The following is a 25,382-nucleotide window of genomic DNA, read 5'->3' as shown; positions in this document are numbered from 1 at the left end:
GCTGCCTGGGGAGAATGCAGTGCATGCAAAAAGACACCAGCAGTGAGGCATTCCAGGTTACAAAGCTTTGTGACACAAAGCCCACGCCAAGCTCACTGCTCTTTCTTTGGAGTCTGAGCACCCTAACTCCCTCTAGGTATAGATGTATATAGTATACCTGTATGGATGGCATAGGTTTTAGGATTTTACCTTTAAATAGTTTTTTATACTGAAGATTAAAACCTGTGGATATAATCAGTTGGATTCTGCATTTTGAGTTTCAGGTGACATGACAAATATCCCCCACTTTTGTCTGTGCACAATCTAAACTTATACAATGGTCCCAATTTTCCCATTTTGCCCTTGTTACGTTAAATTTTAACTAAAATTTCAGCCTAAGTTCTCTCCAAATGGGGCAGGCTTCATACATTCCTTCTTGTGGTTTCCCTCTGTCCTCCTCTCTGATTTTCTCAGCTGCAAGGTGCAGGTCCAACATTTATTTACACCCTGATACCTGTGCCTAAGCCAAAGGAGCTTTTCCACAGACAGCCCTGCTCTCTCCCTGACTGCACCTGTGCTTTGCAGACATGGTAGTGGAGATGGAAAAAGCTGCTGTGCAGCTCCACCCTCTCGCTCTCCCTTTTGCATCCCAGCAGCCTGAATCCCCCAGGCCTTTCCCCTCCTCTGTGGGATGGAAGGAGGAGAGGGATGTCTGTGACTATGTGGACACAGCTCAAACCCCTGCTGCCCCGTCTGTGCCCGCAGCCTGCCTGTGCGTGCAGCCTACCTCAGCCCCGGGCCATGATGGTGGACGGCAGCTACAACGACGGGGACGTGAACGAGCTGGGGCACTTCATGTCCGAGAACGGGGACAAACAGGACCGGATGATGGTGCAGCTGGCGCTGGGCTCGGAGAGGGGCTCGGCCAGGAGAAAAAACCAGAGATACGTCAGCATGCGGATCGACACCCATGCCATTGACAAGTACTCCAGGATAATATTCCCTGGGGCATACATTCTATTTAATTTGATATACTGGTCCATTTTTTCGTAAAGATTCACAACTTCTGTAGTCACAGAGCATTGTGACATTAAATGAAAGTACAGTCTCATAGGCTAACAGAAAGAAAATAGAGAATTGTTTTAATTGGAAGGAAGATTGATTTTTTTGCAGGATTTAATTTTTTTTTATCAGAGGCAACTCATCTGTGGCATAAATAATTGTGGAAGTTTCACATGTCAGCAAAATGTAGGATATACAATCTAAAATTTTATACTTATTTAAAGATGTGCTATGTTCCTTCTTGTGCCTCACAGGCCACTGTAAACTATTTTAACAAGTGACTATAATTTCCAATTGCTTATATATGGTGCATCCTCCATTTTGTACCCCAGAAATCCTAATTCTCTGAGTACCTGAGTGCATGCATACATCTCTCAACTCAGCAGACTGACCACATTCAATACCTATAAATACAAGAATATGCAAATACTTGCATGTTTGCAGAATGAGGTCAGAAATGTTAATTACAAACACAAACTACCCAGTACTGGAAAATGCTTTGGCAAGGTTATTGATGGCTACATCTTGCTTTCACAGCTTAATCCATGACTCATTAGCAGTACTGCACTGACAGGTCCACATAGCAATACCTTCAGACTTGTGCTTTTCTTAATAGTATTTAAATAATGGAAATATTTCCAAACTGTTTTGACTAAGTTTTAAAAATATGAGTTGCAATGTACATTTAATAAGGAATGAACAAAAGCCAGACTTCCTGCAATGCTAACCAAATCCTCTGGGAAACACAGGAGTTCTCCTTGGATCTGCTTATTTGGGTCACTGGTAGTTTTGCTCTTGAGTTTCCTGGGAACAGGTTTCTCTACAAAATGATCCAGTGAAGACAGTCCATTGTCTACAAAAAAAAAAAAAAAAAACCCAAACTATTTCAGGAGAATCCTTTTTCCTCTGATATAGTCTGGGCATTACCAGTCTGTATAAGCCTGAAAACCTGTTGCAGCCTGCAATGCCAGTAGTAGTTGTACTCGCTTCCAGGAAAATCCAGGTACATCTGTTTGTAGTAAAAGCATAATAGAAAGGTGCTCAACAGCTGACAAAGCAGTAGCAAGGACTTCACAAGAGACACCATGCCAAAACCTTTGGAATTAAGTAAGAAAACAGCTTCTGCCATAAGACAGCAGCTCCGCTGCAGACACAGGTACAACTAACAGGATCTGCTTTCATGCTGCACTGTCCCCCAGCATCCTGCAGCCCACCATGCCTCAGAGAAGGCTCAGCACCTTCCAAGGCAGAGCAAGGGGACACAGCTGGAGCTGGGGGCAGTTGGCACTGACTTAAGTCCCAACTCTCCAACACTGTCTGCAGAGCAACCAGTCAGTGTGAATACTCCATATGGAAAAGGCAGAATCTGTCACGCAGAAGTGATAAAATAGTTCAGGAAAACAAGAATCAGTTGAATGGAATCAGGGGCCTTTACAACACCAGCAGCACCAAAGGTGTCTCAGAATTGTGATCATTCAGTTGTTCTGCTGCCATGTTATACACCTATGTCCACAAAGCTACCTGAGGGTTTGCATTCACAGGACTTTAAACACACACACGCTTTTGCACACAGTTGCAGAATTCACTACTGCCTGCACAGCAGATACTGTTGTGTTTTACAGGTGGGGCTGATCTGAGCATCAGACCAAAGCAGTTGTGACTCCAAAAGGAGAGTGAATCTTCTTACGTGACACCTGCCCTGGCCTACCTGTTCTGTCACTCTACCATTAGGCGTGTGACACAGTCATTGCAGTTGTTTGAACACTGCTGGTTGTTGTTTTTATTTCCTATGTAAATAAATGTTACATAAACATACTCAGTTTTTCTTACAACTGCTACAATTGTACCTGAAAAGCTACCTACACTCATCTCACAGCTACACTCCATAGGTAAGGCAGTAAAACCACAAAAGCTAAAAATCATTGAAAGACACACCCACTCATAAGATAGTTCTACTAATTTCTACATAGGTTTTTTTCATATGCACATATACTATCATACCTTCATTCTATCAAGTCCCCTTCATATCATATTATTCTCCTGTAAGTTTTTTAAAGAGATTAAAAAAATGCCTTTTTTTTTTTTTTTCTTAAAACCTGTAAACATTTCAGTCAAATGAAAGTAAAAAGGTCACTCTGGCAAAAGCAGATGAAATGTTGACCACCAGGTTTGCCCACCCTACCTTACTCCTTATTCTGATGGCACCTTTCCCCACAAATAGCTCCAAGATTTCTTGGGCAAACTTGCACAGTAATGTACTTAGATTCTCAGTATTGCAAGAACCCATTTATTCCTACAATTTGAGAATAGCATGAACAGGAGTGCCAGATTTTATAGTAAGCTTTTCAGCTCCATAAGAAGCTTAATGTTCTGTAGTTTGCTGCAGTACAGTACATTCCTTTATAGACTCATTAATCTCATACTACATACATTATTTGGCATCTGATCAGTATATTAAGGGAGATTTTGAAGACACAAAGGGGAGCTGGACTTTTGAATTCCCTGGCTTTCAGTGGGAACCTGGTTTCTAACTTCCCATACAATTTTTCAGAATTTCCCTTTCAGCACAACTCCCTAAACTGATACCCCAACCTCAGTGTTTGGATTTACACTGTTAATTTACTTGTGTTTTATCTGGGAAACTCTAGTGCCTTTTCAGTCTTATATAAATGTGTATATACATGTATTCTATAACTACAGGATATGTCATATACAGTCAGTATTTGCTATCAGCAACTGTACTCATTAAACATATTTACATACACACTTTTTAGCTTTTAACCTTTCACTGTATGGGTTTTGTATCCAGTCATTGACACTCTGCTCCTTTCCACTTAAGGAAAGCAGAGAGGTTTGTCTGCTTTTGTTTATTTCTAGAAACACCCCAAATCACAATAAAACTTTGCGTTTGTACAGCATCGTGTGTTTTCTACCTTCAAAAGCATGATCTCCATGAGTTTATACATGTATGTAAGACCTTTTTGCTCAGGACCTGATCCAGATGAATACCAAATGTCCTTAAATCTGGTAGGGCTGGAGAGGCCCAGGGTTTCAGAGGCAGGCTCTGATAAGAAGCCTCATGCACACTCCAGATCACCATGATGATGACGATAAGCTTTTTACCTCAGACTTGTGTGCATTACAGTCCTCGGTCCTCTTGCTTTGGGTAATAATCTGCAATTTCTTTGAGATTAACCCAAAGCCCAGCCTGGAATGAGGCTATTTACAGAAGGCAGGTCTGTGTGTATTGTGGATAGACACAGGTTCCGTCTGTGAGCACATCTAGCTAGCTTCTAGATTTGGAGGCTGAAGCCTTTGATGGCCTTTAAGGATGATGATAATTATTGATAGGGGGAAGCAGCAAGGAGGCAAACTTCAGTCTGCAATTGAGAAGCTGCAAATACCCCATCCCTGAGAGTGTTCAGGGCCAGGCTGGAGTAGGAAAAGAAATTATATGATTCTGTGAGTAGTGAGAAGGCATGAAGAACTAAAGGGTCCTCTAAGCTCCCTTCCAACCCAGACTATTCTGTGATTCTCTGAAACTCTAGAGCTATCATAAACAATAGCACCATATTTTTACACTATCCTCAACCATGTGGGCTTCATTAGGACTGAAGCATTTGGCTTCTCACTTTATTTTTAAATAAGGACATTAGATGCAGTTGTAGCTTGAGAAAAATCCTCAGTACATTTGCCAGATACTTTTGGCTTCCATTAGTGCCTAGAGGAATCTGAATCAGCAGCAATCTTATCCAACTTTGGCTTAGCAGAGTTTGGGTAAGAACACTTACGCAGGATTCACTTTTGCTCTGTAGTAAGAACAAAATGTGGGTGGCAGCAGCAGCCAATGAAAGAGTCTGGTGGACAAAGGCTCTGTGGAAGGCTGCTGTCTGAAGGACAAGGAAATTGCAGATCTCAGGGGTAAAAAGGAAATAATATAGACTGACTTTTTCTTCATTTCAAAATTATTTATTCCTAAACATTTTGCTCTAAATAAATGTATGTTTCAAGGAATGCTGTTAGTAAGTTATGAGATCATTCAATGAATACTAGAGTTTGACAGCTTTTGCGTCGTGACTCTTCCTCAGAGGAACACAGTTCTGGTCCTTGTGACTGCAATGGGAGCAGGTACAGAGCACTCACAGTGGAGGGAAACGATTATAGAAATAAGATTGACAAGAACATTAAACTGCTTCCCACTTACGGCTTGAAGAAAGGCTGCTGGGCTCTTCTACACCAGGAACACAGCAGGTTGCAAGTTCTCTCCTCCAAATATTTTCATAAAAAATAAACCCATCACATTTCATGTTTCATTTTTTGTTTTGCTTTAAACCACGTCTATCTTTTACTCAGGTTCTAAGATACTAAATAAGGAAACCCAGTAGCTTGGTAGGCGGGCAGAGGCTTTAAGTTCTTCAAAACATCTGGACATAATCACCTCATCCTTTCACAGCTGTGACTTGCCATCAGCTGTTCAGAATAATTTCAGCCATTACAGTTCATCACCTCCACATTTTGATTAATTACTTATAATACTATTCCTGACAAATATTCCAATATTCTTAAATTACAAACAGCTTGGGGAAGACTGCAGTTAGGGCAACTTAAAAAGCATGCCAGATATTTTCATATACATGTGATTTATGAGCACAAATGACTGAAAATCGAAGTTCTATTCCCACAGGAACCAAGCTTCTCCCATCCATAGTATCACTGTGCTAGCAAAATCGCAAGGTTAATTCCCAAACTTCTTTAGTTCAAGAAGGAACATTCTGAGACAAACTGGAATTAGCTCACATGGGGAGTTGAGAAAGAAGACTGAATGAGGATTCAAGGATTTGGCAAATGAAGCCAAAACTACCTTGACCACGTGTTGGCAATAATGCCACTTCAAACTGAAGGCTAGACTAGCTTTAGCCTAACAGAGATCCTTCAGAGATCACTCACAAGCTCACATTCCTACTAGTCTATCAATTCCAGCATGTTTTAACAGTTAAAACAGCCCTAAGGTTATAAAGCCTAACATTAAATACTGTGTTTGAAAGGCATTAACCCTCACAAATGCAGACCAAAATGGAAAGCTTAAAACACCCTCGATCTTACATAATCATAACTAGGGGGAAAAAAGAAAAAAACTCAAACATGCTACTCAAATAAAACCATGCAGCATCCCAATATTAAGCAAAGAAAATTCAATCACAATTAAATTCCTTTATTAATATCAACTCATCTTTAATCAGTATTTCAACCCCATTTTAATTCCAGCAATGATTACAACAAAATGAAGATATGCTTTTAGTTCAGAGAAGTTTAATTAACTGATCTTGGATATGATGCCACCAAGAAGTCTGGACAAAGAGAACTGAGAAGCCTTTAATGTACATCAGCTTGTAGGAAACACAACACCACAGCATGTGCTATCTATGTGGGATCCAAACACTCCATCTTAAAAACAGCAAAGCAATGAGTTAAGCAGTTCATGCAGGAAGAAATAAAAACTCACGTGTGCTAAGGAAATCAATGCACTAGTCTGTTAACCCAGGAGATCTTAATGAATTGCAATTGTGTCCAAGAACTGGCAAGGCAGACGGTAAATTAAAAGTTAAGGACAAAGTTCCTTTGACAAACATTAGAACAAATTTCAGTTGGATTTATTATTCAACTTACTATCCTGGACATACCTATCGCTCAGAGTCCCACCTTCATCTCTTTGATGCATCCATCCAGGAAAACTTGCTAATGAAAGCAAGGACGCTGGTGTAAAATTAAAGTGAATATAGAACTCAACAGACTATAAATTCTGAATAGAATTTTAGAGTTTACAATTTAGACACCGTTAAAAAAAAAAAGGTTTTTGAAAGTCAGTTACTCTGACTTCCTGCCTGCCTTCCTTTCTGAAGCTTACAGTAATACCTGTGCTTAGGAAAACGTTAATCACCAAGTTGCTTTCTCTCTCCATCTGTCCACTGACTTATTTTCTGTGTACTCACCAGATCTTTAACCAGTGAATTAAAAGACATCCTAATACCTCTGGGTACACAGAACACCACCTCAATAAAATTGCAGTATTAATGTCTCTGGGAAGCAAAAAACCAAGGATTAAATGGCCTAACCATGCAACACACAGAAAGGACAACTGGCAAGACTTAACAGATCTGCTGCTTAGGACATGGGAACAAACAGGTTAAAGAAGGCAGTTACTGCACCAGCAATCCTCACTGCAAGCTCCTCTGAGCTTACTAGAGGGGCTTGCACGCAACCACTTACTGCTTCATGGCACCACACTTGGAGCTTTGTGACAAAGATTTCCACTGGTTTAGCTAAATTTATACACCTCCTTCAGACCAATTACACTAATGCAACACCTCATGTGGACACCTGTATTGCCTCAGAGCAGAATTTCTGCCACAGTAGTTTAAATGTGTTAATTTAAACAAATAAACATTTAGTTGCTTCCCAATTTTGTGATCCATAACTGCTCCACAACACCTCCAAAATTTTTTAGGAGGAAAATCAGTGCATTTCAGGACAATCAAGCTTTACAGATTTCATTTCCAAAAACAGTTCTCTTCCATTTCTAGAAGCTACTATTATCAAAACCAGATATATTTCCAAACATAGCCCCTTCTCTCCAGTGAAACCAGCTCATGTTTTAAGTCTCCATCTTGTGCCAAGAAAAGTGACTGACCAGAAATTTCATAAAAGCTTCACAGATCAGATTCAGTGTATGATCACTGAATGAAAAGTGCTTATTTTAGAACAGAAAACTGCCATACTTCCTTTATAAGGAATATTACTTGAGCACTAAATAGCAAATCACTGACAAGGGATCTAATCACTATAATTTATTCAACTCTGCAAATTAAAGACAACATATTTGAGATCTCTGTATGAAATTCATCACCATATTGAACACAAACATTACAGCTAGATGAAATTGCACATTTTTGAGAGCAATTACACTATTTGCTTCTCCTAAAGTCCAAATAAAATAAAAACATCATTTCTTCAGCTATGTATTTGTTCAGTCCCTACTGGGATTTAAATACAGCATTTCCATTAAGTCAGTCCTACTGAGAAAGTTTTAATGAAGTTTAGTGTGATGCACATACTCCTACACCGACACCAGATCCTTTTCTAGGTTCTACTGGATTTATTTGCTCCTCTTCTTTCAGCTTCACTTCTCTAAAGTCTTCCCTGACTTCTTCTAACAGACCTGGCTTGAAAATGACATCCAGTGCTGTCATTGCCAAAGCTTTTGCTGTGCGCAAGGCATAGAACTGAGCGGTCTGTGACCCTGCACAAAAAGAAGTAAGAGGAATTTCAGGTTGGATTACCAATGTTTAAACCACTTGCTTACTGCGTAAGACATATTTTATAAAATAAGATCTCTAAGTTTCAGCTGCAAGAACATTTTCGTAAACATCAACTTGCATGAAGTATACCGATTTTCCCATGCCTCAAAACATTTTTTCACTTGCAAGTACTTAACTTTCTGCTACTGATATAAACAACTAAGAGAACAGGAAAGTGAGTGTTCACATTGCGCTCTGTAGAAAACGTGGAGCTTTATAAGGTAGCACTATTACGTTTCCAAAGTATTGTGTTTTAGGAGTTAAAATGACTTCTATCTTTTGGCTCACATTTATAAATTCTTCTGAATATGCTGTTATGGAGAATCCTTCTAATTTCTTTTGTCTACACAGTACTATCAAATCAAGCTTTTACTATGAGGAGCGGTCATAATACCCATATACATGTAATCTTAAACACAAACACAAAAATTCTACGTTGTCAGCATTTTCTGCAACTCTACTATTAATGTTAATTATTTCAGGGTCTGTACTCAGCTCAGAGTACATCATGCTTGACAAAAGCAACCCTGTTTCTACAAGGTATTCACATGCAGCCAGTTTCAGATCTAGAACTTAGACTTTTAAACATTTACTATGCAGTAGCTTTCAATACCAGTGAAACTTGGGAAGGTTTTAATTCTCTGTAATTTGAAATATTTCTAATTTCTAGATTTGCTGTAGTGAGCAGTCAGCAAACAGTCTATACAATGCTTAAGGATTCCAAATATAAACCCCTAACCCTTTTCACTTCCACTCACCTGCAGCTTCTGTGTACTGCTCAGTATGATTCAGTGCATCAGAGCCAATATAAAAATAAGGATGAAGCCCAGGGACCACAAATGTGACATTTCCAAAGTCCGTGGAACCTAGAAGCAGCATAGAGATTTTCTTAATGAAAAAGCGTTATGCAGTTTTGAATGCTGTAAGAAGATGCATGATAGGGATTCTTTCCAGCCCATATCTAAAATGGAATATCCTTTGCCCCAAATACTAGAAAAAAAACAATCCTAATGAGTCATTACCCATACAAATATCTCCTGTCACCAAGGTGTTTTCCCTAACTAACCATCTTCAGGTGCTGCTCTCCAGTGCACTTCTGATCAATGATCAGTTACTGGACTGCAAGGAAGATGTATCAGCATGTTCCTATTCCTTTTACTGCTCATTTTTTATCAAGCATCTCCTGATAGTAAGCTGTTAATTCAGAAACAGGAAAGCTGCAAACCTTGGGAGTTTAAGGCAGTTCAGCTATTTCCCTGTTAGAGCCCTTAGAACTAGGCCCAACAATTCCTACTTCTCACCAATATGCAAATATTCAGCATTCTGTAGGGCACTGAAGTAGAAACTACTCATCTTGAAACAAAAACAGATTGAGGGCAGCAGTTTTTTCCCCCATATGTTTTGATTATTCTCAGTTATGGAAATCCTAATGGCACAAGCACCCCTGAAATAAAATCAGAACTTAACTCCAGACAAAATCCTAGGGCTTTGCAGACAAACACCTGATACCAATGCTGCAGATTTTAATGATGATTCCTTCATGCCTATCACTTTCAGTATGTTATCTAGCACCTACTTCACAGCCTTATCTACTTAATGATATCATCCCAAAGTAGAAGCTTTTTCATAGTAAATTGTCCAAGAGTTTACAACTATATCCCCAACTACATCCCAAGTGCCTTTTTTTTCACTGAAACAAGCAATCCCCTCATTATTTGTTAAAATGACATTTCGGAGCTGGGGAAATCAACATACCAGTTACTGTGAAATCCAGATACCAGAGTAAGCATTGTTTTGTAGCAGGGAAAAATAGGGATGATGCACTAAGATCTCACTTAACTTTTTGAGGCCAGAGATTCAAGAATTGGTTTCTTTAGCAATGGTGTATAAAATGACTGTTCCAGAGATTTAAAATTAATTGAAACACATCAGATAGCCTCTATATAGTGATACTTCATGATGAGAAGATATTGCTAATGCCTTAAGATTTAATAATTAAATGATTGAAGAATACAGATTTTATTTGGAAGCCTATAGGTAGTGAAAGTGAGTCCACAGAGCCTACGTTATAAGGACAAGAGTTTGCTATTTACTTTGCTTACAGATAATGGAAACAGCAAAGCTTGTTCAAAAACATCTCTTCCCATAAATTCAGGATGCATTTGAAGAAAATCCAACTCTTGGCACAGCAACAAGTTAATTTAATTTCCAGTAGTCTGCACTACTGATTCATTCTTTGCTCAACCTGGACAGACAAACCAGTAGTTGTGCATACTCCAGACTAAACCAAGGGTTCTAGACCTGCCTTACTAAGTCCCAATACATGAACTGCTGCAAACTGTGTTGCCCTTTTCCCTACTCTCACTCAGCAAACAAAACATTAGAGATTTCACTCCATCATAGCTCTCGGTCACGTCATTCCTCCTAAATTTATATCCATATTCAATGCACTACCAGTCAACATGTTATTTTTGCTGAATAGAAGGGATTTAAATTGGGTACTTTCTAGTAATATGGAGAGGCAAAATCCACGCAGCTTTTAATAAAAAGGTGACAGCTAAATCTTCTCCTCTATCAGAAAAAATGTTACACCCTTTAGGGGAATAACATAGAGGTATGTTTAGAACATCAGGTGTTCCAATGGTTTCCATACAAACATCTGAAATTGTATGCTTGCTAGACACGTACAGATTGGGATTCCTTCTAGAAGCATCAATAATTGCAGTTATCAATGCAATACACATAATTCTGCACTATCTTCAACAGAGAGATATTGGAGTTTCAGCCTCTCAAAAATATATCCTGAAGCCTCTTCAATCACTGAATATTTAATGCAGTCAGTATTACCACAAACATGATTCCAAGAAACGTTTAGATACAGTCCCAAGCTTCAAAAGTGGAATTTTCAAAACTACCTACAAAAATACTAGACCTTCTTAAGATTTTCTTCATCAGTCTTGTGTACAGGAAGCCAATTAACCCCATGAATACTAAATTTTGAGCAGACTAAGTTATCACACATGTGGGTGCCTCAAGTAAGGCATGTTTAACTAAGCCATCTGCTTTAGGAGGTTATGGATATCCTGTAGTAAAGCCACCCTACGACCAGTGGAAGGAGAAACAGGTGCTGGCACGTGGTCCAAGCTAGCTCAGTTTCACATTATGTCACACCACCCTGGCTATGTGCCCAGCGAGCAGAGCTGTGTGGGGCACACCCAGAGTCGTGTGATTTGCTGTACTCAAGGAAGCCTTGGTGACGCTTATCTGCCTAGAGCGATACCTGGGAGCAGACCGACACTAATACCCATGCAGAGGTGGCAGCGAGTACGCTCATCTCTTAACGACTGTTCTGCTGCACAGACATGGAGAAGCAACTGAGCTATCTTCCTTCCCTTTCAACAGAAGAAACTGATATCCTAAAAGAAAACATTGAAAACCACATGAAAACTAAACAGAAATAGAGGTCTTGAAAAAGACGACACAAAATACTCAACCCCCCCAGAAAAGGGTAGCATACAAAGTTCCACTCCTATGGCTCTGGAGACTGTGCTGTGTTATCTCTCCTGAATTCCCACTGCAAATATTCAGAGGAGAAGCTGTGGAAAGAAAATTCAGTAAAACCTGCTGCAGTGAGAGATAAAAAAGCAATTGCTCAAGCACATTTTGACATTTGACATGCAATTCAAAGACAGGACAGCCATAGAGGGAATTTTGGTTTAAGCAAGTTAATAGTTAACATTTAGCATATCATGTAACTTACATATGAAAGCCCTATTGCAACTGGGTGTCTGTGCAAAGTTCACTTCAAGTCCTCTGAATAAATGCAAGATCACCAAAATTCGTGATCATCCTTACTACAATGGTTTGGAGGAACCAACTAGCAGAGCTCCAGAAAGTTGCACTACAGTAAACATTCTAAGGTTCCTCAGCCCCTATCTTTGGCTAAATGAGCAAAGTAGTAAATCTTATTTGTATTACACTGAAGAAAGAAGGAAAAAATCTGCCTTTAGCTATAATTTGGTTTTAAACACAAGACAATGAACCAGTGTTTAATTTGGAGGGGAAGTAAGCAATGGGAAAAAATCCATTACCGTTAGATACCAAGAATACCATTAGATACAATGCTTCCCCTACCCACAAAAAAAAGGTTGGAGAGCTGTTCCTAAACACCAAGTTTGTCCAAACTCCGAAGATAATCTGCATTTAATATAGAGAAGATAAGTACCACAATCAAACTAATAACTTTTTACTGAGAACAGTATTTTCCTTCTAAGAGAAAAACCTTTAGCGTGAATGGAGTAAAAATGTTCATAAATACAATCAAGATCAGTAGTTAAGGCTAAAAGTATGAGCAGAAGTTGAGACTTGAACAGAGCTCCTGTAGGAAGAGTCTGAAAAAAAGCGTTAAGGATAACAAGAAACCCACCTAAGCATTCAAGAATTCCCATTTCTGTTATAGCTCTGAGATCAAAAAAGTTAAATCATTTGAGACATAGTCAAGACCCAGAAGAGAACACCTACTTGAAGAGCACCCTTTGGAAAACTAATCTGTTGAATTCACGAACTAAAACTAGAGGCATGTAATTAATTACCTGTTAATGAAAAGATTAAATTAGGGTGAGTGAGATGCTTAAACTTCCATTTATAAATCTCTCCAAAAACTCCCTCTAAAATAATTGTTAGATTCTGGTAGACTTGTTTATATATAAGCTTGGAAAATATTACTAAACAAGGTTCCTAAAAACAAAGTCTCATCCCTATTCATAGCAATCCAGGATTCTGTATTTTAAAGCCACAGAATGAGACAATTTATTACACATCTTGATGTTCTCAGAAATACTGCTCTTAGCTTTCTGTCCTTTCCCCAAACCAAACTGTTTATTACTTGAAATACTTTCAGAACTATTATCAATAGGTGTTTACTGCTTTTCTTACCTGTTCTTAGCTTCTACAACAAATACAGAAACACAGGCCAGCTTTTACAGAGCTTCAGCTTTGTAATTTGGCTTTTTCTGACCAAACTGTGTTTAACTTAGCTCTATTTTGTTATTTGATACACTTGAGGGTTGATCAACCCAAGCTTAAGTCACAATGAAAAATGCAGGTGGAGTTACCTGACAAACCATTCAAGACAGCATCTTCTGATATAAAATCTATTCCAAGCTTCTTTCCATTCTCCTTGTAAATTTTCTGCAGGCTCTTATTTGGAAGCACATTGTAGTAATCATTTTCACCACCTTTTATTTCCACCTAGACAAAAACCCCAAATTATTTTAAGTTTTTTGCCAGTGGAAACCAGTTTAATGTAAACAATCTGAAGGCCAAAAAAAACCCCTCCATATCCAGACTTCAAACCCAAGGAAAAACAGACATAAATGCTAAGTTTCTTTCAAAAATACAACATTCTGCCAAATATTATCCTTGATCAAAACACAGCTGGTGTTCTGTTCAGTTTCAACAAGACAGAAAAATTCCAGAAGCAAGGATTTCAAAATTTTCTCCAAAAATAGAAAACAAGTATTTCCTGTAACAGTGTCTTTTGCCTGCAGGTACTACTAAACTACATAGAAATAAATGTAGGCTTTTATCAAACTGTATTTTACCTTTTTTTAGAATGCTTCCAATAATTACAGCCCCATTCATGAAATGGCTTCACACAAGTAAGAAATTTGAAAACACATGAAAAAAACCTATCAATGTCAAATTTCAAAAGAGATCTTAACTTTCATTCTGCATAAATTGCACTTTCTGAAACCATTTTCTAGATCTAGGGAAGGGGACATGGTAGGAAAACAACATCTAGTGCCTCAAATAGACTATAAAAGTGACATGCTAATATTGACATACCCCGAACCTATTTGTTTTCATGATCACATACTTTTTTTTTACAGCTGAATTAGTTATAAGCCTGTAATTAACAGAGCAAGTAGAACTATCTATTTTAGAAACACAAAACAAGGTAATCATATTGCTTGAACCAGCTAGAAGAGACACGCTTCCGTTTACTAAAAGCAAAAGAAATGAGAATGCTTATTGAAAAATCACTCAGTTTTTCACATGTGGTTGCTACATAAGCCTGCTATTTAATGGGGCAATGGACCTAATGACCAAGAATATGGGAAAAAAACAGACAGAAGACCCAATACCTGTTTTGCTTGTTTCTACAGGTGAGGTTTGCCATCAAGCCTCCCAGGTCTCTGAGCCTAGCAGCACTATCTGTAGGATAGAAGCATCACCCACAGCAAAACAAAAAGAAATTACAGGGCACTTAAAGAAATTGTATGTACATGGGATCAGGCAGGATGCATCGAAGGATGCAGAGTAAGAGAAGTAGAAATGCAGTCTGGGAGCTATCATTTTTTAAGTGTCACTGAAACAGAGGGATGTTCCAGCTCACTGAACCAGAACTAAAGGTCACATCCTCTTGAAGGGCCAAGAGGAGGTCCTTGAAAACTACACACTCCTCAGACCATCCTATCCTCAAGTTCCCAGAGGGATTACACAGCAAATAAATCCTCCTAGGACTCATACCCAGGCTCATGAATCACGAGGTGATTGTAAACATCCAGCATACAAGATGGAACTCATTTAAAAGCAGATAGTGCATGACCGAACCTAGCTTTGCATGACAACATGTCCGGCTCAGATGACACAAGACATACAAGCTCCAAGTGTTTACAACCAGTGGCAGAAAATACCACATTGCTTCCTGTTACTTGTAGCACTCATCTGCAATCAAGACTGGTGCCATTAGTGTTTTAGTATTTTTATTACTGATGTAGACAACCCCTGTGAGACCACATCTGGTTTTTTTTGTTCAGAAAACATCTGTGTTTGTTTTGTTTCTCCTTAAATCAAGACTGGAGCTAGGCCAGGGGAAGGCCACCAGAATGATTAAGTGGAGAACATAACGTACAAGGACAGGCTGGAAGAACTTGATCTGCTGAGCCTCCACAGAACAGAAGGTTAGCAGGGCATCTTACTGCTGGTCTAGAGTTACCAGATGGAAAGGGTACAGACAAGGCAGAACCAGACTTCTCAGATGTCAAAGTGATGCAACAAGAAGCAACAAAGGAAATTCTCATTGGATACAACAGGATCACAGAATGGTTGATGTGGGAAAGCCCCTACAAGAGGTCATCTTGTCCAGTTCCCCTGCTCAGTCAGGGTCACCCAGAGCTGGTTGCCCAGAACCATACTGAGCCAGCTTTTGAATATCTCCAAAGATGGAAACACTGCAACCTCTGCAGGCAACCGGTTCCAGTGCTCATGTCATTGCAGCAAACATTAGGAAAGTAGTTGTTCACCAGGAGGTGGGTAGAGCACTTGTTGAGAGAGGTGGTAGAATTTCATCCTTGGAAGTACTCAAAAGTCCACATGGCACTCAGCAACCTGCTCTAAGAGGTCCTGCTCTGAACAGAGAACTAGACCAGATGACCTCCAGAGGTCTCTGCCAACACAGATTCTTCTAGGATTCTCTGGCACTCTATTTATAAACCAAAGCTTACTTTCAGGCCACAAAGCAACGGAACAGCAAAAAGTATCTCAGTAATTTAGTTTTACTTTGGCTAAACACAATGCAGACAAATAACATAAACTTTGATTTCCTGTTCTGGTCTGGGTAACAGAAACACATGACAACGAATATATTCTTACCTTGCACCCTGTGGCCAGTGCTGCAGATTTGAAGCAGTTCTCAACCTTCTCTGTCAGAACAGAAAGCTCTTTCCTTGAAGGAGCACGCAAGTAAAACTCCAGTTCAGTGTAAGAAGGAATGATGTTAGGCTTCACACCACCATTTTTTATTACACCTGCAGAAGGGGAAAAGTCATGTTGTCAGTGTTAAATGCAATTGCTTGATCTTCAGCCCTGTCATGAAATTCCCCAGTCAAGAACTATAAATACATAAACAAAACCAACAAAATATCAGCTGAGTATGAAATACAAAGAATGTAAAAAATGCCGTATGTGGACAAAGTTTCTTCATCATGTCAGATTAAGCGGAAAATGTATATGTCTTTCAGCACAATCTCACAGCATTCTTTGGTTAGACATCTGTTTTAAATCCCAGAGTCAAGCCAAACTAGCATTTCTAATTAATCCCCTAAAATTCAATGCATTGGAGTCATAAAGCAATCTGTCTGCTAACAAGAAAAAAAAAATGCTGTAAGGGCTAACTTGGACTCCAACTTTTAAACATTTCCTCAATTAGAATGTTTCCAACTTACTTTGCAAGCTTGAAGAAAAGCTGAGTAAATTGCATTTCTCAGCCATACTGGAATAATGTGTGTATTGTAGTGCACAGTAAGTTAATTAGATTGCTCATATTAATTCTTCAGAAATATTGGAATGTATAATACATGTAGCTTTATTCACAAGTGCAGTTTGAGTTGAAAGTGCTCCCTCAAGGAAAAGTGTGATTGACTACATCTTTTACCATTATGGCAAAGACATTACCATAAAAGACAATAATATTTAGCTATTTCGACAAGAAAACATTGTAGATCCCCAGCTGTACATTAGATTTCATTGCACTAACAGCTAGATGCTTCCAACAGGCTGTTTCCCTGGCTTCCTACCCTCAAATTCTTGTATGTGGAATTAGATTTGTTTTCTGTAGTACCTGAGAAACTTCCACCTTAAATGGAAATATTGCAGAAGTTACTGATGTGTGTCAGTGAGGCCTGAAGAGACAGTATCTATGGGATGCAAATGGGCAACAAAACTTTACTTTTGGTGCAGAAAACCTATTAAGGTTATGAACTTCACCTCCAATCTCAAATACAGTCAAAATAAAAAACAAAGTAATGAATTCATCCAGTATCAGTATTTGTCCATAACAATAGGAACAGCTCAGATGAGAGACATAGACATCACAGGAAAGGAAGCAGTGAGTATTCATGCAAATTTGCATGACACATATCCATAACAAGCTTTCTCAGAACAAGTAGCTTCATGAATAAACAGCTTTCACTTGTCCTGTCCAGCACAATTGTAAATGGAACTGGAGAGAGTCTGAGTAGGTCTACAGTTAAATTTCAATACAACTGCAATATGGATTGGACAGCAGACCTAGATTAAAAGTAGGCTGCCTGCACACTATTAGTAGCACCCAATTTGCCCTTCTGGATGGAAACTTTTTTTTTACAACCTGTTTAATACAACTTCTTGAGCAGGAAAAAAAAAAATCTACATTCCTGTTTTTCAAGGGGGCAACATATACTCCATTCATAAGCAGGGAAGAAAGATAACAGCAAAATCTCAGATAAACTCAGGACAACAATATTTCAGTACATGAAACATTGGTTAGAAATTCTAGACTTCAAGCAATGGAAATTATTTCAGCTTTTGTTAGTGGGTTAACACTACTATTTTAGGATCACTTAATTCAGCCACTGATTATACTCCAAGTCTACAACATGAGATCTCCTACACAATGCTGTAAAGAAAGCATTCCTAAAATTAAATCTCATTCTGGCTGCTTGTCCTTTCCCAGAAGTATTTTAAATATTTCCACATTGAAAACCAGGTTTATGACAGCAGTTGTATCAACACAGTAATTTCAGTTGTGCTGCTGTTCAGGAAACATTACCTCTAGAAGGCTTGTTTAGATACTTGGATTTTTTGCCAATATTACCCATGTAGCCTTTATAAACTATGAAGAAAGCAGTATTTAGGGGTTTAGGCTTAGATTCAACAGAAGACTTAGGCATCTTCAACCTTAAACCTGCAACACGTGGGTTGCAGACACCAAAACTCTTAGTTATGTGCCTTGTTTTCTACAGAGAAATAGCATAGAGAGGCTGTGCCTGCTGTCTGAAATTCACTTGGGCATACTGCAGAGCAGAACTGCAAACAGCTTCATCTACAGTCAAAAGGATTAGGACTCCATCCAGATATCCTGGAGAGAAACACATACTTGTATTATATACAGCACAAGCAGCCAAGACACATAATGATTAGCTCAGAACTTCTGGAAGGTTTTTTAGCTCATAACAAGTATTCCAAATAAACAGCTCTACATTCAAAAGTCCTGTAGAATTGGCAGTTTCTTAATTTCAACTTGGAAAAAGTTGTGTTGGGTGTAATAAGGAAACCTGGATTTATAGCTAAAGGGCAGCTTCATCTCACCTTTTGAACCGTTCTCACTTTACAGATAGAAATGCATGACCTTGAAGGAGTATGAGCCAAGCTTAATAGTTAATGTCTTACTGCAAAATGGCCTTTCTAATCCCAAACCTACTAGATATTAAATATTAGAATCCAGTGAACATCTAGTTGATTGGGCTACTAATCAGAACTATAATCTTCTGCCATCACGTTTTTTGTACCTCACCAAATAGATTTCATTGCAGACCATGAGACCTTTCCAATAAATGCCATCTAATTAATGGAATGTCTACCAAAAAAGCGATGCAGTAAGTAATACTTCACTGTTTGGAAGCATTTAATCTTACACCTTTGCAAATCCACATATATACTAAGGAGTTGAAGATCATGTACCAAAATGAACTTAGAACTTTTTTCTTTCTTTCTGAACTGCAACTTCAACACTTAAACTTTGTCTAGCCTTCACCTGGGCATCGGAGTCCCCTTTCAAATCTGACCTTTCAGCCTATTTTCAGCAGTTAGTTCTGGACACTGACATGATTTTAAAGACTGCAGACACACCATTTAAATGAAATGGTGCTGTTTCACAATATTTGAAGTGACCATACTAATTTAGTGCTTTAGTGCAATACTTTGGAATGTGTGATATTCTATGTTAGTACTTCAACAGCCTAAACTCTTACTTGCCGGACATTAGGTTTAATGAAGATCTCACCATGAACTCTCCAGGTCGGTTTCATTTGCTGTCTTAAAACAGACAGATTGTTGTACGCAAGAACAGCAGCATCTAACGCATTAACTCCTTCCCAAGGATAAGCAGCAGCATGAGAAGCTTTTCCATAGTATTTCACAGTCACGCTAGGAAATAAAAGGCATTGCTTATTTGTTTCTCATTCAGTGAAAAAAAAAAAATCTTTGAAATGAAAAAGTTCCTTTTGTTCACACAAATGTATGTTATTTAAATTTTGTGCAGCATAACACCAAACAATTACCTTGCACTAGACTGTTATATAGTTAAACTATCTTTGCAGAAAAACGCTGAAAGATTTCTAGAAAACCAACAAAATGTAATGATACCAAGAGCCAGTCAGGCAAGGGAGTTACTGGTAATATACCATTATGTAGCCTTTTCCTGAAGAGTACACGTCTCATATATTAATTAAATTTCTCCAATGCTTTTTTTATACTACCTGACTGTCATGAGACTTAAAGTTACTAACACTCTTCTCAGAGGATAACAAACCCTTTTCTCTGATTCAGGATTAGAATCTGAGTGTCCTAATTCTCGTCAAATAAAATGTCTACAGTATGTAAAATAGCAAAAGCATGTATGATCACATACAACTCGTGTCTAAATAACAAAAGTCAAGTTTTACAACCATTTATCCAGCCATGACCAAACTAACTCACTTGTACCTCCATCTTGCACAAAGGCCAACTTAACCAGTTATCCTGAAGTGACCTCTTGTGCTCACAACCATGCCACAGCTTCAAGTTAACACCAGCACTTAAATTCTGGATGGTAAAGAGAGAGACAATGCAGTGTACTGTTGCAACAGGAAACATCTCTTACTACTGCTGCAATCCAAATTAAACATGCCTTTTTCCATCTCCACTAATCTTCCAAGACAATCATAGAACCCATTCCCTAGACTATGAGTTTCATTTAAAATTTATTATCATTAAGAAATACAAGGAACTTGTCCATTAATATCCCAAGTATTAGACTGCAGCCCCTCAAATCAACTTGCAAAGATCCCTGGAAATTCTCAAAAAAATGGAAAGAAGGCAAAGTACAGCAAAAAGTCATGCTGCAATGTTTTTTTCCACAAGAAACATGTGTTTCTTATTAAAAAAAAGTTATTTCAGCATTCCTTTACTTGTACTTCTTTTGCTACACAAATGTCAGAGACGCTCAGGAAAACCCAACAGATTTTGCAGAACACCCTAAGCCAGTTTAAGAATACCAGCAAAAGAATGTAGATCCTGTTTGACCAACAATAAATAGGCTGATTAAGTGAAGGGCAAGTGAGTAAGAATCAGCAAACTTTGGCATGTATTCACTAGTGTTAATCTTATTTCAGGCACAAGCCAGCTTTCAGAATTGCAGACACGGCAATACTAGCAACTTAGAGATCACCAGTCCTTAAACTCCCTGCAAACAACCAAAGATCAATTACAAATTAATAAAACTGTCTTTCTACCTTTGAAACCTCATAATTACATAAAACATGACAAACTCAGTATTTCAGGCTTTTGGAGATATTGTTTCACTCAGCACTTCAATTCCACACCTCCTCCACATTCAAAGGTTTAAAGGCTATCTAGGACTTGCATCCTACTGCAGATCTTGATCTCTGAAGACAGATTTCCAAATCTTACTGTATCAAACTCAAAAGGTTATTGCAAGCAGAAAGACAAAACTACCATTGAAAACTACATCTTGAAGATTATAAATATAGTCTTAAGGTAAAGTAAATGCAAGTTGGGCTAAGTCTTGAAGGAGATTACAATAACCAGTTAAGACTCTTTAGAAAAATGACAAAAGAATGTAGCAAAGAACTGGCCAGGTAATGAAGATTAACCCTGTCTGTTTTACCATTCCACTTGGCAGTAACAGAAGCAAATTATCCACTGGAAACAGCCCTAGTAAAAGCAAAGTGGTCAGTAAAATCAAGCATATCAAAGCTGGATGGTAGCACAACAAGCTGAAAACAGTTCCCAGTACACCAAGTCATAAATGAATGGAAAATTAGTTATTTAAATAATTCAGAATTTAGTCTGAGACAGCCAAATGTAATACTTGAAAAAACTGTTGCACTGGAGGGAGTTTACTAGCAGGGTCTCTGCAAGGTAAGACCCTGGGATCAGGAATCACGTAACACATAAAATGTAGGAACAAAACCTGCTGGTACTACTGCTGGGACACTATGGAAACAGATGTTTGTAATACCAAAGGAAGAACAACATGGCCTTGCAGACTGGTAGAGCAAGAAAAGAATGAAGCTCCAAAACATTTAAAAAAAAGAATGTACTTAAAGACCAAGCATTTGCCTAAGAGTTGATTGCTTGAAAATGACTGAAGATGAAGTCCCAAAAGGGCCAGCTGTCTCCAAAATTATAAGGAAACACTACGGTCCCTGCATCAGCTGAGTAAGATCTACAGAAATTGCACCTCATGTACTGTATACAATTCTGGGGATGCACATCCAGCAAGGTGTACTTTAAGACAAGTCAAGTGACTCAAAGTACAAGTGAGCCAGTGCTGTCCATGAACATCAGCGCTAATCAGAAGAAGACAAGGTATAATTTTCAAAGAGTTACATAGCTGGCAAAAAAGGCAGCTGTGTGAGGGTAGGACTGTTGTCCATCCTTACACTGGGGACAAACACGAAGGAAAGACAGGAACTACTTTGGATCAAAACCAAAAAGTTGATGTGAGAGTTAACACACACAACATGGCCATGACTAAATTTAGCGTGGAAGTTACTACAGATCCAAACTTCGGTCAGGCTTAGCTGGCCAGTTCTTTTCAAAAGGAGGAAGGCAAGCCTGAAACACCTTCCAAACTGATTAAAATGCACAGTGGACCACATGACTGGCACCCAGGAAAGCACAGAACTATGACCCTTGAGACCCTGCAGTTGCATCTTTAAATTCTACTTTAACAGATAGCATAATCACAAGCATGTTTAACAGAAACGCCTAAAAACATCAGAACAAATAACGGATTTTTGGGATACATGGAAGATTATCTCAGAGCAGTCAGGGATTTGAGCACTAGGCTGAACACAGCACTTTGAAAGAATGGCTCAGAGTGCCATTCCCTAACAGTAACCTGGCTCCTTAGCTGACTGCAAATACCTTTGTCTGAAGGGCACCTGCAAGGTTCTGGGTTCAGCCACTGCTAAAGCAGGTTCCCTTCTCAGGAAGGGGACAAAAGGCTAGTAACAAACCACCTCTTTCCACCTGAACCCACCCACTCACTCATGCTCGGCCACGTCGGGCAGGTAAGCCGCGTTTTCTTGCGAGGGGTGCGCCATGAAAACCACATCCAGGCCATCGAACGCTCCAGCCTTAATCAGGTCTATTTTGCCTCCTCCTTGCTCTTCCGCGGGCGTCCCCAGCACCGTGATCTGCAGCACAAACGCACAGAGAGAGTCAGGAGCTGTCAGGGAGAGTTCGCCACCGCTCTCCCGGCAGGGCCCTCACCTGCACGGCCACGGGCTCCGCCAGGCTCTCCAGGGCGGCCTTCAGCGCCAGCGCGGCGGCGGCTCCCACCTCGGCGATGAGGTTGTGGCCGCAGGCGTGTCCGAGCTCGGGCAGCGCGTCGTACTCGCACAGGAAGGCCAGGCGGAGCGGGTCCTGTGGGGCCGCCGTGCCCCAGTCGGCGCGAAAAGCTGTGCCCAGCTTGTAGCGCGGCTGCACGGCCCAGGCGGCGCCGGGCAGGTCCCCGCCGGAGAAGAAGCGGGTCAGGGCGTCGTGCGCCTGGTGCTCCGCGTACGCCAGCTCGGGACGGCTCCAGATGTCGCGGCTCAGCGCACTCAGACGCGCCGCGTTTAGATCCACGCTCTCGCACGCCCGCTGCTTCAGCGCCTCCAGCGCGGTGGCGGGACCGCTCTCCGGCGGCTCCTGCGGCTTCATGAGGCCTCGGGAACACCGGTCCCCAGCCGACCCGAGCCTGCCGCCCGCACCTACCCGCCGGCCTGACACCTGCGCTGCCACCCGCGCTGCCACCCCCTTTTATCGCCTCTGCCGCGCCGCGGGGCGCGATGGGAAATGTAGTTCGTGATCCCGGCCTGGCCTGGAGGCGGCGCCCAGTCGGAACTCCTCGCCCCAGCGTGCCCGGTGTGGCGCCCCCGGCCAGCCAGCGGAGTTTCGTGGGCCCGCCCGTAGCCCGTGCTGGCCGTGCTCCCGGACACCACTCGCTCGCTCGCTCCCCTATTCCCCCGGCAGTGGGATCGCGGAGAGATCGGAAGGATAAAAGGTAGAAGACTCACGAGCTGAGATAGACAGTTCCATAGGGAAAGCAAAGCAAGGAATGAATTCAGTGCTTCCCCTGGGCAGGCGGGTGTTCAGCCATCTCCAGGAGAGCAGGGCCCCATCACACCTAACGGTGACTTGGGAAGACAAACGCCATCACTGCAAACGTTGGCCCCATTCCTCCTTCTTCCCCTGCCTTCTATACTGAGCATGATGCCACATGGTCTGGAATGTCCCTTTGGTCAGTTTGGGTCACCTGTTCTGGCTGTGTCTCCTCCCAACCTCCCAAGCACCCCCAGCCCCCTCCCCAGCTGCACAAAAATCAGAAAAGGCCTTGGCTCTGTGTAAGCCCTGCTCAGCAATAACAAAAACATCTCTATGTCATCAACCCTGTGTTCAGCACAAATCCAAAACACAGCCCCATGCCAGCCATTGTGAAGAAAATTAACCCCACACCAGCCAAAATCAGCATAAAATATTAGAAAGATAAATTACTTGCTGGAAGAACTGCCTTGTTAAACTTTAGGGCTTGGTGTGCTTTAGTGTTCTCAGACTTGGTGGGGAGGGGGTGGTGTTAAAAAACCTTGGGAAGAAGAATGTCCCGCTGATAGTGGGTACAAAGAATGCAGAATTTACAGGCCACAAGGACGTTTGGCAGAACTCCCATGATAAGAAGGAAACTAACAAAGCCAACTCAGCAACTGTGCTGAAATCAGCTCCAGCTGGGTGAAAGGTAATTCTGGCAGAGGGACATCGTAACCCTCATGGCCCCCTGACTCAAAGGAAGGGAAAGACTGAGCGTGTGGTCTTATTAGCGCAAGAAGAGAGGGACTCACTTAAACTTGACCAATAAAAAATAGAATACTAAGTAATAGGAGAACTATGTAACTTGTAGCCAAGGAACATTAATGCCTTTGCTAAAATGTATAAGTAGTGAAGTGTTTTGATAGTCAATTTGCCAGCCAACACCCCTTCCAGTGCAGAACTGTAAATAAATCAAATACCTGACTCTGTGTGTGGATTGGCCTCTTGCACAGTGGGTGAAAGAACCTAATTTGGACAACATGCTGATGGAACACATGCCTTGTTACACACATGTCTTACCATCATAAGGCCCAGAGATTGCATTCAAGTGAAAGGTCTGCTGTGGCTCTCCTGGGCTCGGAAACACCCTGTCTTCTTTGACATCTTTATTTTTTTTTCAACGAGGAGCCCTGTCTGACTGGATTTCTTTGGGATTTCTTACATTTCTCCAGGATTTCTGCACTCCAGGCCTGTGGGAGCCAACTAATTGGGAGTTTTTAGATACAAGCTACATAGCAAGGAACTTGCCTATTGAACCAACCCATACCTGACAAAAATTGAAGTTAAACAGGACCAAAATGACAAATTCTGGGTTTTTTTCCTTTGTTCATTTAATTACCAGAAACTCCCATTTTATTCATTTTTCCTACTGTATTCTTTCTCCACAACTTTTCTGTCACCTGGAAAGGTGCTTGGGTATGCTGAACTGCGGGTTTCCCCTCTCCACAGAAGATGGAGGAGGTTCTTTACTTAGTGACCAAACCCTACAGGACTCGCAGTGACTCCAAGAAGAGCTCAGGCTCCCATGCCTTACATTTGTCATGAGCTATTTTTACCCTTGCAACATACTACGACAAGAATTATGGTTATGGTCGGTTCTTTCCCTCCACCCTCAAATTCTTCGAAGTGGAATAAAGCCATCCAGCCCAAAACGTGCTGAACTTACTTTGAACTATGGATACATGTTGAACTATCCTTATGGATACATGCAGTAAATACTTGTCAACAGCTGAGAGGGCATATACTCAGCAAAGGATCACGTAATTCAGATATGTTTGCCAAGGGATTTTTAGGGCTGGAAGCCCTTTG

General features: G+C 40.4%; 2 protein-coding genes across 5 annotated transcripts in view; one reads left to right on the top strand and one right to left on the bottom strand.

The window, feature by feature from the left end:
- Nucleotides 1-3,959, top strand: part of GABRR1 (gamma-aminobutyric acid type A receptor subunit rho1) — a 39,430-nt gene extending 35,471 nt beyond the window's left edge. For both annotated transcript variants that reach the window (XM_032105044.1, XM_032105043.1), the window contains one exon: nt 745-3,959. In XM_032105044.1, coding sequence (XP_031960935.1) covers nt 745-1,032 — 288 coding nt within the window. In that variant the 3' untranslated portion in view covers nt 1,033-3,959. The remainder of the gene's footprint in view (nt 1-744) is intronic.
- A 2,273-nt stretch (nt 3,960-6,232) lies between these two features.
- Nucleotides 6,233-23,715, bottom strand: PM20D2 (peptidase M20 domain containing 2). Of its 3 annotated transcripts, none has more exons than XR_004239453.1 (7): nt 22,719-23,715; nt 22,494-22,642; nt 19,222-19,364; nt 16,053-16,207; nt 13,511-13,646; nt 9,155-11,812; nt 6,233-8,338 (listed from the first exon to the last, which is right to left on the bottom strand). XR_004239453.1 is itself a non-coding variant. In XM_032105045.1 (7 exons), the coding sequence occupies exons 1-7, from the start codon at nt 23,148-23,150 to the stop codon at nt 8,136-8,138; spliced, it is 1,326 nt and encodes a 441-aa protein (XP_031960936.1). In that variant the 5' UTR covers nt 23,151-23,708; the 3' UTR covers nt 6,233-8,135. The 3 variants fall into 3 exon arrangements, 1 of the variants encoding a protein (XP_031960936.1); XM_032105045.1 differs by having other exon boundaries at nt 9,155-9,262; nt 22,719-23,708; XR_004239454.1 differs by lacking the exon at nt 6,233-8,338 and having other exon boundaries at nt 9,179-9,262; nt 11,677-11,812.
- Nucleotides 23,716-25,382: the final 1,667 nt, after the last annotated feature.

The sequence above is a fragment of the Corvus moneduloides genome, chromosome 3, assembly GCF_009650955.1.
Source record: "Corvus moneduloides isolate bCorMon1 chromosome 3, bCorMon1.pri, whole genome shotgun sequence".
NCBI lineage: Eukaryota > Metazoa > Chordata > Aves > Passeriformes > Corvidae > Corvus > Corvus moneduloides.
Note: the sequence above shows the minus strand (reverse complement) of the source record. Positions and strands in the feature narration are given on the sequence as shown.

What these genes read in the sequence shown, in the direction of transcription:
- PM20D2 (XM_032105045.1), bottom strand. Translation starts at nt 23,150, where the DNA reads ATGAAGCCGCAGGAGCCGCCGGAGAGCGGTCCCGCCACCGCGCTGGAG. An exon ending in CGGAGCCCGTGGCCGTGCAG is followed by an intron (nt 22,643 to 22,718) that starts GTGAGGGCCCTG and finishes TTTGTGCTGCAG; the next exon opens with ATCACGGTGCTGGGGACGCC. An exon ending in ACCGACCTGGAGAGTTCATG is followed by an intron (nt 16,208 to 19,221) that starts GTGAGATCTTCA and finishes CCCCTTCTGCAG; the next exon opens with GTGTAATAAAAAATGGTGGT.